At 45.1% G+C, this 15,600-nt stretch overlaps 2 protein-coding genes across 2 annotated transcripts; one reads left to right on the top strand and one right to left on the bottom strand.

Moving 5' to 3' along the window:
* Window positions 1-45: 45 nt before the first annotated feature.
* On the top strand, window positions 46-6,489 carry srpx2 (sushi-repeat containing protein X-linked 2). Its single transcript, XM_060062944.1, has 10 exons — window positions 46-266; window positions 2,168-2,257; window positions 2,554-2,745; window positions 3,097-3,273; window positions 3,813-3,936; window positions 4,019-4,140; window positions 4,663-4,842; window positions 5,272-5,405; window positions 5,508-5,629; window positions 6,057-6,489. The coding sequence occupies exons 1-10, from the start codon at window positions 215-217 to the stop codon at window positions 6,235-6,237; spliced, it is 1,374 nt and encodes a 457-aa protein (XP_059918927.1). The 5' UTR covers window positions 46-214; the 3' UTR covers window positions 6,238-6,489.
* Window positions 6,480-15,117, bottom strand: sytl4 (synaptotagmin-like 4). The gene is made up of 18 exons (XM_060062939.1): window positions 14,724-15,117; window positions 14,112-14,286; window positions 13,762-13,939; window positions 12,663-12,878; window positions 12,250-12,359; window positions 11,789-11,921; window positions 11,546-11,683; window positions 11,317-11,455; window positions 10,922-11,012; window positions 10,629-10,726; window positions 10,426-10,503; window positions 9,911-10,089; window positions 9,038-9,140; window positions 8,379-8,540; window positions 7,974-8,082; window positions 7,775-7,883; window positions 7,433-7,641; window positions 6,480-7,115 (listed from the first exon to the last, which is right to left on the bottom strand). Exons 3-18 carry the CDS (start codon window positions 13,878-13,880, stop codon window positions 6,943-6,945), a joined length of 2,166 nt encoding a protein of 721 aa, XP_059918922.1. The 5' UTR covers window positions 13,881-13,939; window positions 14,112-14,286; window positions 14,724-15,117; the 3' UTR covers window positions 6,480-6,942.
* Between the last annotated feature and the right edge of the window lie 483 nt (window positions 15,118-15,600).

The raw sequence follows: 15,600 nt of genomic DNA, 5'->3' as shown, positions 1-15,600 counted from the left end.
GGGAGGTATTGACCAAGAAGTAATAAAGTGCCACCTAGCGGCAGTTTCTATATTTTGTAAGATGAGTTGGATAGTTGGGGGAAACTCGGAACACGCTGCTGGGTCCTTTGGTATTCCCCACTAGATTGTATTTAAAGGGAACGGCCGTATGACATGCTAGGGACTTATCGCCGGAGATCCACCTAACTTTTACTTTGGACAACCAAGTTTCATTATGGCAGTTACATTACACGGCGTCGTTGTAATATTGATTTTCTACGTCACAGGTGAGTCGTTATGGATCCGAACAAAGCAGCTAAGAAAATCTGACCTCGATTCTTTTAAGAAATATGTACTTTCTTAAAAAAGGCTTTGTGTCTTCTCTTTTGGTGTAACTAATCATTTAATCTATTCACTCTAAAGGCGTTACTTAACTGCAACTGAATAGATATTTTTTGTTTGCTAAAAAAAGGCTTGCGGGCTAGATACCAGACAGTTCTCTGTGAATCAGAAACAGTTGCATCTGCACAAACAATAACAATTTTATTAAACACAGATGGGCTGGGTTCCTGCAGATATGTTGATGATCATCCATCTCCTCACTCAAGGAATCTTCACAACTCTGACTATAGGCTCAAACAAACAATACCAGATAGGGTTCTACCACAGCTCCTCCTGCCTCCTGTATTTGCATGTGTGTGTATTCAGGTTTCTTTTCTGTGTCAGAAGATGTTTTTGTCATTACAGTGGCACTTTAATCTCTACTACCAGCCTATTACTGTGTCTCCAATGCCTCTTGCGCAAAGCAATCTTTCACCCCCCCCAACCCCCCCGCCCCCACAAGCAAACACACACACACACACACACACACACACACACACACACACACACACACACACACACACACACACACACACACACACACACACACACACACGCACACACACAGTGAATTTCCTTAGAATCCACACGATTCAGATAATGAACACTAAAAGCTAGAATTAAAATAGATATTAAGAAATATCTTTTAGTTCTTATATGACCTTGCTCAATAGTCATAGATTATCCCCGATATCAGATCAGAGATGAGTGTTTTTAATGTATTTTGTTGCACTACAGTGTTATAAGTCCGTAGTAGAACCTCATTAAACACGGCTTTCCATCATGTATATTGGTAACAAGTCGTGTTCACTCCTCTCTTCTGGAACTTTTCTGTTAAAGTCTCTGTGTGAAAAATGAGAAGAAGCTTTCACTGAATGGAACATTTCACCCAGTGAAATTGCTGAAAAGTGGAAAATCAGCCAAACTACCGTAGGCTAAAATGTGTTCCAGGTTCCATATGAGCAACTCCAAAGAAATGCAATAATGTACTCCTTTTTAAAACAGCTCATCTGGCTCCTAGATGCTGTCCTTTTGCCAAATGAAAGAGGTTGAGTCAAAGCAAGCATCACATTAATGTCATGCCAAAAACAAACTAGTGAAGATGGGGGGTGGGAAATATTCCCCTGTCTTCTACACATAGTTTACGATCCCAGGAAGAGAGAGAGTGACTATTAGCATTAGCCACAAATGGTAAGCAAGGGTCTTACTGTATGGAAAGTTGTATTCACATCTGGAGAGACCGTGCTTACGTGGGCATAGTTCGGCCAACACAGCAGGAGGGCAGCAGTTTCAACATGTTTTTTATAGTCTGAGCAAATTTGTTTGTTTTTGCCCAAACTTACGGTCAGAAAAGTCATTCACATTACATGGGTGGAAAGGATCACATTTACGACACAAAAGATCATAGCCCTGCATGAATCAGAGGAGGCCAAAGCAGAGTGTTGAAGCTGCCAAAAAAAGATTCCTTTCATAAACTTTAATGGATTTTATAGTTTTGATGTTCTTAGGTCTTTTCAGTACTCAACAAATTACTGAAAAAGCTAAGACATTTTGGCCTCTCTACAGACATCAATAGTTTCCCACTTCATTTTTAAGCCCCCCAGGGAGTGTTTGTGCGATCACTGTCTGCTTTACTGATCGTAGGTCCAGGTGACTCAGGAGTGGAATGTTACTGAGCCACTCCACCAGAAACAGCACACGCCAACGATCAGTACAGAGCAGCATGGGGCTGGAGGGGAAACGCTTTTGAGCTTTTTGAGTTGAGAGGAACTAAACTGAACATAAACTTGATGGTGTGCCATTATAGTTTCAGCTGGAACGGAGGAAATGTACAGTAACTATGAGCTGGTGTCAGAGGAGGAACCAATTGATGAAGGCCCAAGACTGGACTACAACGGTACGTGTGTAAGCACGCACACACACACACACACACACACACACACACACACACACACACACACACACACACACACACACACACACACACACACACACACACACACACACACACACACACACACACACACACACACACACACACACAAACCATTGGTAAGATATGCCAATGCATCAGAATTGAATTTCAGTGGAAAATGAATTTAAATCTTTCATCATTTTGACCGCCGACCACATCACCCATTGTTCCACCTTTTCTCCCGCGACTCAGATACTCAATGTGTTTTGTGGCCTCAGATCCAACCTGGTGTCATCCTCTGAGCCTGGCCAATGGGGAGTTGAGCTGCGTCTCCCCTCGAGGAAGAAGCTACAGCGGCACCCTAGGCACACGTTGCGAGATGACCTGTGACCGCGGGTACAAGCTCGTGGGCAAGTCCTCAGTCCACTGCCTGGCCAACCGCCGCTGGTCCGGCACGGCCTTCTGCAGACGTAGGTCCTCGTCCTCGGTCCTTCTTTGTTTTACGGTGCCATCATATGGCCATTAAGCACCCACTGCACTTCAACCAGCCATCACCCACACACACTCAAAGTGGGCATTTGAAATCCTTTGAGACTGTAACTGATTTATGGCTACAAGATCAAAATGCACCGGACTTCCTTGAGGTTCTGGTGACTCCTACCACGAATGCCATGTGATATTTGGTGGCATCACAGGTATCACAGCTGTCTTTAATGTTTATGTCAAGGATTAACCCTTTTGGAGCATCATATAGTTCAAAGTGTGCAATTAATGCCCCTCACGAGAGTACCTGCTCCCTCCCTTGTGTGTGCTTTCTGTAGAGATACGCTGCCGTGTGCTGCACTTGAACCCGCACGGCAGGTACACTTGCTCCCAGGGTTTCGTGGTGGACTCCAGGTGTGATTACACCTGCAAAGCCGGCTACCGTATCATTGGACAACACTCTCGCACCTGCCAGCCAGACGGCTCATGGAGCAACAATGAACCCGTCTGTACAGGTACAGTTCCAGTTTATTTAGATAACACCCCAACATTTTCTTGGGGAATTCTTAAAGTGTTTTTCTTAGAGCAAGTCCTGATTCCCCGTAATGAATACATACTTAAATTAAATCTTTCTCTGCGATAAGATGGTCGTTAGTGATCCATGTGTTGCCTAGCTCCCCCAACATCCTGTCTCTACCCACACAGCAAACACACTCATCTCCACCCCAACCATTCATATGCTTCCTTCCTCTCCATCTCTGGACTGCATCCAACACCACAGATTATCTTTGACTGCACAGTCCTCTTCAAACGAAAATAAATCCTTGGTAATTAACTCATGCCCACGGAAAAGGGGCATCTCTCTCTCTCTCTCTCTCTCTCTCTCTCTCTCTCTCTCTCTCTCTCTCTCTCTCTCTCTCTCTCTCTCTCTCTCTCTCTCTCTCTCTCTCTCTCTCTCTCTCTCTCTCTCTCTCTCTCTCTCTCTCTCTCTCTCTCTCTCCCCCCCCCTTGTGGTATTGCAGGGTTAATTACTCCGTTTAGTTTCTTCCTTCAGATGATGATCCCCCAAAGATCAGGTGTCCTATGTCCAGAGCCAAGTACGCTGACCCGGGGGCACTCACCGCCAAGGTTGCCTGGGACCCCCCCGTTGCCACGGACACGGCTGATAAAGCACCTGAGTATGTCAACACTTTGTTCTTTCAGCTTCCGGTCTGCTCTTTGAATAGAAAGTACCATGTGTGCCATTGTTTCTCTCTGCAGGGTGATATTGGTGGGCCAAGAGCCCGACACGGCTTTTAAAGAAGGGGGCACCGTTGTCCGGTATAAAGTGTACGATCTAGCAAGGAACAGGGCCGGCTGCAAGTTTATCGTTCGAGTTGTGGGTAAGGAAATAACTTACTTTACATAAACTTATCGTATTTATTTCTCTTAGTTTGAATTTGTCTGGATTCCTCAACATATGTGAGGGGAAAAAAATAGACTAAAATTGAGAAATATCAGTCCCTTCTCATTACTGGCCCCTTTGGCCGGTTAATTAACTACAGCCAGACCGAACTCATGCATCCGGAGCAATTGAGTTCGAGCTCAGTGGGTTGAGACCATAACAATCATACATTTCTGTTCAATCAACACAAATGTGGTAAAAAAATAAAATAAACTTAAAGAACACAATTCTTTTCGCCATGATCCTAATTATTTCGCCATTTCCTTAAATTTGCATGAACAAAACATAACACAAGTTCAAATATAACAGAAAAATAAGTGTCACAGAAGGTCTCAGATTTCAGGTGAAATTACATCTAATCATATATTTGCACATTTAAAGTGAAGTGTGCACATAAAAATCATTAATGTGGTCGTTTTATTGCGACCCCCCCCCCCCCCCATGTTCTGCTCCTGCTAAGTCAGAAGATGTGAGGGGCTAAATCCGCCCCTGCATGGTTACCTGTCCTGCTCCTCGGACACCAATAACTACGGGGCGGTGTGTGAGTACCACTGTGAGGGGGGCCATGAGAGGACGGGGACGTCGAGCCGCGTGTGCCAGTTTAACCACAGCTGGAGTGGCGCTCCTGCAGAGTGCAGACGTGAGTGTTGGACTGCCCTAAGACCTGGATGAAACACACGGTCTGCATCAGGGTAGGGTTGTGTGGGCACTAATTCAGCAAACTTTTTTATCGTCGGAGTGCCGGGAACATTGTTCTGCATTCTCAATGAAATATGATGAGAATATTTGCTTTCCGTATGATAAATTAAGAGCAGAGATTAATAAAATAGTTTGCATCTGATATTCTATGTTAAATTACTTTATACCTCAATATAAATCAAACCATTTGTTGGATTGTATGGACAGTATTTGTGTAACACTATTGCATAGTTTTTCCTATTGCAAAGTTCTGATATGAATTGATGGACTTTAATGTCTATAGGAGTAACACGTGCATACACACACATGCTCACCTTAAGTGTTATTATATATTTAATGAATATGCTAACTAGTGTATTCTATTCCATAGAAATGGAGTTCAGGACGAATGTAAAGACAGTCTCTGCTCTCATGGATCAATTCTATGAGAAGAGGAGATTGCTAATCGTCTCCACACCTAGTTTAATGAACCAGGAATACAGGCTGCAGAACCTCATGATACAGGTGACGAGTAGTGCACACATATCTCATCGGATACGCTCATAGTTCATCAAGATTGAATATTCCTACAGTTTTTTTCAGACCCACTTTGCAATCCACTTTCAGAAATCGCGTTGTGGCTTGGACCTGCGTCATGTGACTGTGATCGCGCTCCTGGGCTCGGCCCCTCAAGAGCGCGGCCGGATTAAAACCAAACCACTTCATCCAGGAGTCATCGAGGGTCTCAGGTAACCAGGCCCCTGCCTTGAAGCTCCATATAACATGGCCGATCAAATGATACTACAGCAAGTCCACATCCATGTTCAGTGCCTGGAAATTTTCAAATCAAGTGTAAAAAGCCTTGGTTTCATCCAGAAACCAACATTTTAGTATATTGTGGTTTGTGCGCTCAAACGCTATTTTTATAACGCATAATCATGGATGAAGATAACAGAGCTTGATGTGCTGTGGCTCATTTGAGACTAGACAAGTCAAAGCTGAATGCCTGAAGGCACAGGCCGATCTCCAAGTGTATACCGAATGTGTTTGGTGTGTGTGTGTCTGCGTGTAATTGAACAGTTCTCTAGTTACCGTTTTTCAAAAACAATTCAAGTTATAATTCTAATGAAAAGCGGAGGAAAGGGACTCTTATTTTGGTGTTGTGTTCCCGTGCAGACAAGCCTTCAGGATCTCCCGGTCCTACTTCAGTATGCTGATTCTGGACAAAAACGGCGTGGACCGCGAGAGGTTCATCACCCCCATGTCCTCGGACGAACTCTTCGCCTATATCGATGACTTCCTGCTGGACGAGGAGGAACGAGACAGGCTGGAAATACACCGAGACATCTGCGTCTAACCCCGATAGGGCGGTCCCCCTGGTTGTCATGAGGATAAACTGATCAAAACTAGCTGACTGAGACCAAAGACGGAGGAAAGAAGATGTAATTAAGTTACACGATATAATGTGGTTTTAAAAGGTAGAACGTAACCATGTTACCAGTGTGAAATCACCACAGATTCTTAATATTTATTTGAGTGCCAGGCAATGCAGACAAACCTTTAAATTACATTTTAAAATAAATAAAATATCACCCATAGTTGGAATCTATACTAGTAGTTTTATTTTATTTCAAGTTTATTGTGCTATACTTCAAAACATTTACATATTAGGTTCAGGGATAACATTAAGACTTTACACAGCCTTTAAAAATATATATTTATTTTACATGGAGGCACATACTCAAACTAGTATCACTGTGTCATAAATACGGATGGATATTAATACGTTATTCCAGATTAAAAACAAAATCATCCAAAGGCGGTATAATTATGATGCGTATAATTTGAATATACTAACGCCTATTGGTTATGTCACTGGGCTGTGCAAAAAAAAATATAGGTGGAGCATACAGAGCTATGTAAATATTTGTACTTCAATGAGAATGAGGTGATGCATATAGTTTTAGTGTTCAGGAGGCACTCTAGATGGTGTTGTTAGCTTTATGATCACAGGGAATTGGTCTCAAGGGGTACGATCCGTTTGAAAACAGTCCCTTTCATTTCAGTGTGAGAACAAGGTTTGGAGTCCTTTTTTGGGGGTTTTACCCATGGTGGAACGCAAACGAAGAGTGCCCTCTGCCCAGGAGTCCGGGAACTGCATCATCTTCTCCCACACACTCACCTCCTCACCCTGGGAGTCCATTTCTACGCCGTCCTTCCCAACTGTTAGATTGCCTGGCAGTGGAAAAGATGGCAAAAAAATGTATACACAAAATTAGTATACATCAAATGGTGTCCATATGTCCCTTTTATAATCATGCAAGCAGCAGTGAATAACCTATAATTCAAAATTCCTGTACAAAATGTATAATTTAAAAGTCAGAACTGAAAATGGCCACTGTTTAGGCCTATGCATTTCAACAAAGTTTTAGCTACAGTTCAGCCCTGTGTGTGTATTTGCGGAAGGAGTTTCCCAGACAAACAGGGTCCATAAACCATGCGAAAGGGGAACAAGCTTAAGGCGGTGGAGCTGTTCCCTGGTGCTGGCGTACCTATGCCGGTGCTCAGACGCACACCTCCCATGAATTCGTTGCTGGCCACGGACTCCCTGTCCCAGACGGTGAGCTCCAGACACATGTCCCTCAGCTGCCCCAGGCTCAGCTCCTTGTACACAAACGTGTGGTCGTAGTGAGGGTTATGGTTCTTCTTCACCACCGGCGTCTTCCTCTTGGTCGACTTGACGTTGGCGGGCAACAGGTGCCTGAAAGTATTGCGTGTTGAAAATAGAGGAGGGAAATGTGAGTGAGTACAAGGGACATTCATCTAATTCCTAAAACTTTTATTTATCTTGCTTCCTCTATGAATCTTTTATTACTTTTTAGTTTGACACTCACCCTTTCACAAAGGTGTCGGAGGTAGCTCCACCTTTCATTGCCACCAAACTCTTGGCCTCTTTTATTAGGACATGAAGTTCCCCTCCTTCCACTGCATGGGCTTTCTTGCCTAAGTGGAGGAATTCAGCATAAAAACAAACCTTTAGAATTTGTTTTTGTTCTTTAATACGTCATACCGCCACGCATAATGTAGCCTTACCTGAGAGTCGCTCGGCTTTTGCAGGCTTTTTTGGTGTAACATACTTCAAGCAGATGACCAACTCCCCCTTGTACTGTGCAAAGGCAGAGGCTAGCTCGGGAGAGGCTGTCTGTATAAAATAAACCACGGAAGACACACACACGCCCACACAAAATGACACATCACTTATCTCCATCAATATTGACAGGGTTTAAGATCGGCCTGCTTGGGGACAGACACCGCCCAAAATAGGGCAGAGTAGAGTTTGAAGACAAGAAACTCAAATAGAAACCCTTAGTCGCGTAACCATGCCTGAACGTAAGCTGTAGACACAAGCGTTCAAACGCAGGCGGAACATTTTGGCCTTTGGGAAAAAAACAACAAAAAAACATGCACCATCTGTTTTTTCGGATGGTGGTAACATACCTTGGCCATGAGGACAACGCATTCCTCCTGGGGAGAGTCCAGGTCGCGCACGTCAAGGGTGATCATCACTTCGCCCAGGAAGGCATTCCGGCTCAGGCGGCCGTTGTGCCACACGGCGATAGCCAGGGTTTGGTTCGTCAGCTGCTGGCGACCGATGGAGTACTGGTGGAGAGGGAAGGAGCAGAGGATGAGAGATATAGGGGATATGGAGGAGTGAGGGGGAGGATAAGGACGTTGGGGTGGAACATCCCTACGGCTGCAAAAAGGATCCTTGAACTCAATCCCACGTTAATGTTTGGATATTTAGGCCTGTGCTGCATGTTTAGTGACAAATAAGAAGACCAGAGTCAATATTCTGCCTAAAGCTTAAGGTCAACAGTGATGGTATGCTTGTGTGGGTGTAGCAAGTCTGTATCAACACTCTAGTACAGGTTTAACTAAATGCTATATTAATGTATCATACTAGCACAATACTTAGCAGAAAGACAAGTAGGCAACACAATTAATATTTAAAATTTTGTCAATAACATCCTTTGTAATAGTATGTTTTAACAAATCCAAAGTCAAAACTCATTTTCTTCAGCGACAAATATAGTCAATGATATAGAAATGGTCTCCCGGTCAGCTCTCCTATGCTAATCAAGCTATAAAGTAAACACCTTAAGCGTCTCATTGTAGACTGGATTGGTAGTATTTCGCTTGATTGCGGTTTTCCTTTTGCTCTGGCGAGACTTTTCAGGTAGGAGATAACACTTGACATACCTGAGGGACAAGGAAAAAAGTTGATTCATTGTCATCCTGTGCAAATACCGCTGGTAAAAATCCATTTGTCGACTATATATAATGGCAAGACACATGGCGTGCCAGTAAAAATCTGATTGGTTATTTTGCAAAGCTTTGCAAACATTGGAAGCCATCTTATCTAAGATCGTGGTGATCCTTGCATGCAGAGTGTGGTTTGAGGTAAACAAAGATTTACATTTGATGTTCATATCCGTAGCGAGTTACTGTGTTTGTTCTGCACGTACAGCTCAGCTGCAGAGGTGAAACATCAACAGGCCAAAGTCTGTCTGAATGCACAGGAGTGTGTGACAGTAGCGCATGCCATCTATATTTAATATACCGTCATTGGTGTTTTATGGCCTGTGTCAAGAGGAAAGATAAGATAAGGGAAGCTAGCAATTTAGGTTTCCCTACTATCCAGAGAAAACAACAACGTTGCAAAGGATAGTCTGGTCAGAGGTTGGGGCCTTTGACACCCAGCCGAAAGGTTCCGGGTTCGATTCCCAATGTCTGCAGTCTACCTATAGGCATCCTTAAGCCAGATGGCTAACCCTTTCCTACTCCTTAATGACATGCATCTGTACACACCTTTGTACAAACGCTTGCTCAATGACCAAAATGTCCATCGGGTCAACCTCAGGTTATTCACTTTGACCTTGGATTGAGGTTATCTCATCCCGCACAGCTGTGTTATCCTAACCCCCCCCCCCCCCCCCCCAACACACACACACCCCTCCCTCCCTACGTACGGGTTGCAGTGGCGCCGGGCTGCGTCACCATAGGCCAGGTCGTGGCACTCCTTGATGAAGACGATCAGGCTCTGCGTATGTTCGTCGTAGCTGACGGTGTACACGATCTCCCCGCTCACGTCCACCGAGTCGTAGTCCCCTGTGTCGCTGTAAATACTCATGGTGCTTCCCATCGTCACCTGAAAGGTTAACGGTCAACGCTTGTACCAAGACCAGAATCAATGTTCTGCCTCATGTTTAAAGCCAACGTTGATGGTATGCTTGCGTGGGTGTAGCTGCATTGGGTATGACACACATACTGCGTGTCAACACTCTAGTACAGGTTTAACGCAATGCTAGATTATTGTATCATACATTTCAGCTGTAAATGATCATGGTGCTTCCCAGCATGACCTGAAAGGTTGACGGTAAACGCTTGTAACGTGTGCATCGTCAGCAAGTCCAAATCAGGGGGTATTGTGAGAGCGTTTAAGTTCTTTGGTCGTGTGATAAGGTAGCACTGTTGTGGAACTCACCGATGAGCTCCGCCGACTGGTGGAAACTGCCTTTTTGTGCAGGTTGACCAAGCTGTCGATGTCCTCGTCCTCCTCATCCTGTAGCATCAACATCGAGCACCGAGTTTGTTAAAACCCGGTTTCGAGTTCCCTCGAAACGTAAAACAAGTGTCACAGGAAAGAAACGGGTCATTTCAGAGAAAGGGGGGGGGGAAACGGGTCACCTGAATGTCGAGACCCGGGACAGAACGACTCCTGTGGCCCATGGCTGGACGGACACCCTCCTCCACCTCCTCACGGAGGTCCAGGGCGGAGGCGTGCACTGTAACACACACACACACACACACACACACACACACACACACACACACACACACACACACACACACACACACACACACACACACACACACACACACACACACACACACACACACACACACACACACACACACACACATTGACGGCGTTGGACCGGAGTAATTTGCATTAGTCTCCACTTACAAAACGTTCTTACCAGGAGTGTTTCTTCGCCGTATGCTCTTCTTAAACATGCCCTCGCCCTCTGAGGTGTCCGGGCTGCGGCCGGCCTGCAGCTCCTCTGGGTCCTTGGCGGGGGGGTACGGGGATGGGGGGTTAAGTGTTAAAAAATGCATAAAGCATAGAGATTTATACAATTATTCGCATCTTATGAATTGCTTAAACCTTGATGGTATTGTCTGGGATCGCACAGTGGGTTTCACCTACGCTGCCAGTAACTAGCGACTAGTTAACAATAGGATCTGTATCGGACTGCATAGAATAAAAGTGTCTCAGCGACGGGTGCTCTAGTATGCAACAATGTTTCAAGATCATCAATTCCCCCCCCCCCCCCCCTCGCCCCCCCAGCGCTAACTGGTCCAGGAGACAGACCTTATCCAAGGAACCACAGGCAGGCTCTCGTGCAGCTGCGTCAGACGAAGAGCCGTGACTGCTTAAGCTGTCCGCTTTGCTCAACACATTCCCACTGGAGACATTGGACCCGGCTGGACTGGACCGGACCTTGCTTCTCCTGTGGGACAGCGCCACAAACATCAAGTTAGCATCCCGTTCAGCACGCAGACCGGCGTGGTGGTTGGGAGGTGCGTTGCAGGTCCCTCACCTCAACGGTTCTGGGGTTGTGCTAGCCGACAGCGCCAGGGTCTTCCTGCTCGACAGACTGGATCCGTCGGCATTATCGGCATCACTGCTCTGTGGTTTGCTAGCGTGCGGCGGGCTGATCCGAGGGGCACACACAGGGCCGTGTCAGGGGAGAGAGTCTGGGTTGTGTATGGAGTCACGATTCGGATCGAAGGGGATAATAAATGGGGTACGGTAGGGGTCGGGAAGCCAGGCGGGGTCTTACTCTTCTCGGTCGGCAGCCGGCGGTGGCGGCTTCTGCCGTGGGTGCGGAACAGGGATGAGGGGGAGGGCCTTCAGTGGAGCTTCTTCTGATGCGCTCCTCAACAGAATCTCCCCAGCCGTCTGGCGCTTCTTCACTAACAAACGGAAGAGGTACACACATGTTGGTTTAACCAACGGTAATGGCTGTATATACAACTAGGGCAGGGGATGAGGTTAACCAACAAACAATTGTTCCGATTGGCGAAAAATGTGTGATGGCACACCAGAAATAACCTAGGTCACTGCATATCTAGTTTCTCTTATTCTATTTGGTTACTAAAGACACAATTGTATTATGAAGTACATTTCTTTTGGGTTTTTCCATTCCAGTTTCAACTGGAAACAAGATAACATTCTTGACAGAGCACTGCCATTTCCTCATTGAGAGCCGGGCTCTCCATGCCTTCCTGTTCTAGTACTCACGAGCTGCTGGCCTCTTCAGCGAGCTTCTCACTAGTTCATGCCCCTGCTTGGTGGAGAAGCGGTTCACCCTGTGGTCATAGAACCAGTCGCCTGTGCATTTCTTCAGGTCCCTGAAGAAATACAAAAGCATCAGCCCAGCTGACCGCCTAGTGGAGCACATCAACGCAGTCAGCAAGAATTTGAAATGAAAGAATTTAGCAAGAGATGGAGGGATTACGAGATGATTTCCGTAGAATTGCAAGAACGCCAAATTTCGTCAGGCGGATTTCATGGTTAGGAGCCACTGAAGCCAAATCAAACAGAATCAGACCATCAATTGCTGATGGCGACGTTCACAGCGTTGTTATTCGGCAGGGTTGGCAAGGCGAGCGAGGGTTAGTGCGGTGGAACGTGAAGGAAGGAATCTTGCTTACGCTTCTTTGGCACACACGGTGCAAAGGCAGGATCCGTCGGCGCGCGGCGAGCGGCATTTTGGGCACACATTGTGTTTACACGCCCTGCACTGACTGGAGCCGAGAGACAGTCTACTAAAGGCCTGCTGGCAGCGACCGCAGCTGCGCAGACTGTACCTTCCACTGCCGCGCTTGGCCCCCTTCCTCTTGGTGTCCTGCAGGTCCGACTTCAGCTTCCTGCGATGGAAAGCGGAAACACGAATTTCAGTTCGACCCCTGTCAAATCTATTTGTTCATCGTGATAAGTTAGAGCAAGGTCAAAACACAAACCCTTATCAGCACCAAATTGCTGTTGGGTAATAATATTTGTCGACCAATATGATGTTTAATCAGGTTGGTTTCATGAAACAACCGCCACACATAAATGAAAGCATTTATTATAAACTATGCTGGATACTACTTCGTTCCCTTTAGTGAGTGTCCGTAATGCAGTGGGATTCAGTGAAGTGCTTTTATTGTCTTGATTTCTCTAGAGCAGAATTCCGTAAAAGCTTCGGAAGGGTTTGACAGTACATTATACAATTCAAGGGACTACACTAGATCAGTCTTTTTCATACTGCAGGTGGTAGGCAGGATTTTGTTTAGTGAAAAAGATGAACAATAATTTAAAATCATGTAAATACTAGATTAATTGTGTTCCTGCACTAGACAATCTGTGGGCCTATACTAAATGATTTTGGTTCTATCCTAGAAGATTTGTTTACTATAAAAGATAATCTGAGGACATATGCTTGATATTTTGGTACCCATGCTAGAGGATTTTGGGTCCCATTGTATATGATTTTGGTGCCTCAACTCAATGATTTCTTGTCCTTTACTAGATGATTTTGGTTCCCATACTAGATGATTTTGGTTCCCCTAGATCATTTTTGGTTCCCATGCTAGATTATTATTGGTTCCCCTAGATGATTTTTGGTTCCCATGCTAGATGATTTTTGGTTCGCATACCAGATGATTTTTGGTTCCCATACTAGAGGATTTTGGTTCCCATACTAGATTATTTCTGGTTCCCCTAGATGATTGTGGGTCCCAGACTAGGTGATTTTTGGTTCCCGCTCACCGAATGCGTTGCTCCTCGTTCTTCCTCAGCTCGGCGTCACGGTGCAGAACCTCCACGATCAGCTCCCGCTCCGCGTCCGTGAGGTAGGCCAGGTTAATCATTTCTTCCACCTCGGGCATGCTGACTACTTCATGGGTCCTTCGTGGAAAACTGCCCGTTTCCAGGAGTAAATGTTGATCTTGGATTAGAAAAAAAAAAGAAAACCCATTCTGGAACCCAGGTCATTTCTTTGTGCTTATAGTGCTCACACTAGGGCGACTCTTTGCACAAACATCCTCAACGCCTACATCAGAGTACCATAATGTGTCCCTCAATGGTGTTTCAAGACGTTTGGATAGTAAACAACTCACTATTTGGCAGGTCTACCAGGACTGTGCTACTCCTCAAAGCGCAGAGGAAACCAACGGGCAAAACGGTTGCACTGCGTGGTCAATGGAACACTAGCTGGTCAATACCAGGGCAATGGCTGGTAGGTGACTGCAACCGTTCCCTCCTCGTCCATGCGGTGGAGCGCAGCAGACGGCACTGCTGGAGATTGTTCATTAAAACCAAAAAAGAGATGTGTGAATATTAGTATTGCCAGACTTGCATAACATAAAATAAACCACATCAGATTGTGATTAAATACATGACTAAAGGAACTAGGGAAGACTTGGGCCCAATCCCATTTCTACCCCTTACCCCTTCCCCTTACCCCTCCCCCTTGTTTTGAAGGGGTAAGGGGTAGAAATGGGATTGGGCCTTGCTCTAATGTTAAAGGTTAAAAAAGAGTCAAACAATCCAGATCACATGTGTGTAAACAAAAAAGGCACATTATGTCATGTGCAGCAAAATTTTCCCATTGGGCTTGAACATGATGGAAACTGGTCAATATTAGTTTAACATTACATTCAATGAAGGAGACAGGCCATCATCTGTCTAGGAAATCCCACAGGGACCTTAAGGGTGAGAGGGTAACCAACCATGGTAGACACACGAAAACATGATCGCCTCTGCATCGCAGGAAGGTTCCCACCCTCTAACGACACAAACAGACGGGTGGAGCCCACTGATTCATCAGTTAATGACGATGTCAGGTCGGTCATACATTCCTGAAATTACAATTCGCTCCTTTGAGAAAGCAGTAGCTAATTCAGTAATTATATAGAAATCCAGTAAAAAAATACCAATATCTACCTTCTTCTAATCCTCGAGTCAAACAAATAGGCTACTTTAAGCGGATGGCAGAGGAACAGTCAAGGTAACGCGTTGGAGGAGATTAACAAAAGGAAATTGTAACTCGATGGTTATCGGAAATGAAACCGGTTATTAAAAAATTGCAGGTAGTCCTAGGTAGGCCAATTTCAGCACAGCTACGTGTCATCAGCTTCAGAATTCTTTACATAATGCAAAGTCTACGTGAATGACAATGTGTCTCAAAAACAATACAGCAATAAAATAAAATCCAAAAGGTCAAATTGAAAATACACGCCCTGCAGCCCAGTGAAGAACCGTCTTGTGACTTTTAAGGCATACATATAGTCTATTTCACAAAGCAATTAGATAACCCACATCGTATAGGTGTCAGTCTAAAACGCACTAGACGCATCAGGAGAAAATTGAAAAAAGCCTATGTATGCCATACATCATCACAAAAACACTTTTTTTCCGTAAAACGACACACCTGTTAAAAGGTAAGTTCCTCTCCGCGAAAGGATTTCGCTTTCCTGACATGTGCGACATGCAAGTCAACTATGAAGCGAAACACAATAAAAGTAGGCTAATACAAGTAAGAGTTGTGAGGAACTTGACAAATCTGTTACCTCCAAAACGATCCAATATAGCCTACTAGTTCGGCTG

Source organism: Gadus macrocephalus, chromosome 10, assembly GCF_031168955.1.
Source record: "Gadus macrocephalus chromosome 10, ASM3116895v1".
In the NCBI taxonomy this organism is placed as follows: Eukaryota; Metazoa; Chordata; class Actinopteri; order Gadiformes; family Gadidae; genus Gadus; species Gadus macrocephalus.
Note: the sequence above shows the minus strand (reverse complement) of the source record. Positions and strands in the feature narration are given on the sequence as shown.

Coding starts and splice junctions, on each gene's coding strand:
- srpx2 (XM_060062944.1), top strand. CDS start 215: ATGGCAGTTACATTACACGGCGTCGTTGTAATATTGATTTTCTACGTC. Junction 2,746..3,096: donor CGGCACGGCCTTCTGCAGAC/GTAGGTCCTCGT, acceptor TGCTTTCTGTAG/AGATACGCTGCCGTGTGCTG. Junction 5,630..6,056: donor GGAGTCATCGAGGGTCTCAG/GTAACCAGGCCC, acceptor GTTCCCGTGCAG/ACAAGCCTTCAGGATCTCCC.
- sytl4 (XM_060062939.1), bottom strand. CDS start 13,880: ATGCCCGAGGTGGAAGAAATGATTAACCTGGCCTACCTCACGGACGCG. Junction 11,684..11,788: donor CCGGCTGCCGACCGAGAAGA/GTAAGACCCCGC, acceptor CCCCTGACACGG/CCCTGTGTGTGCCCCTCGGA. Junction 8,083..8,378: donor GCGTTGTCCTCATGGCCAAG/GTATGTTACCAC, acceptor TATTTTATACAG/ACAGCCTCTCCCGAGCTAGC.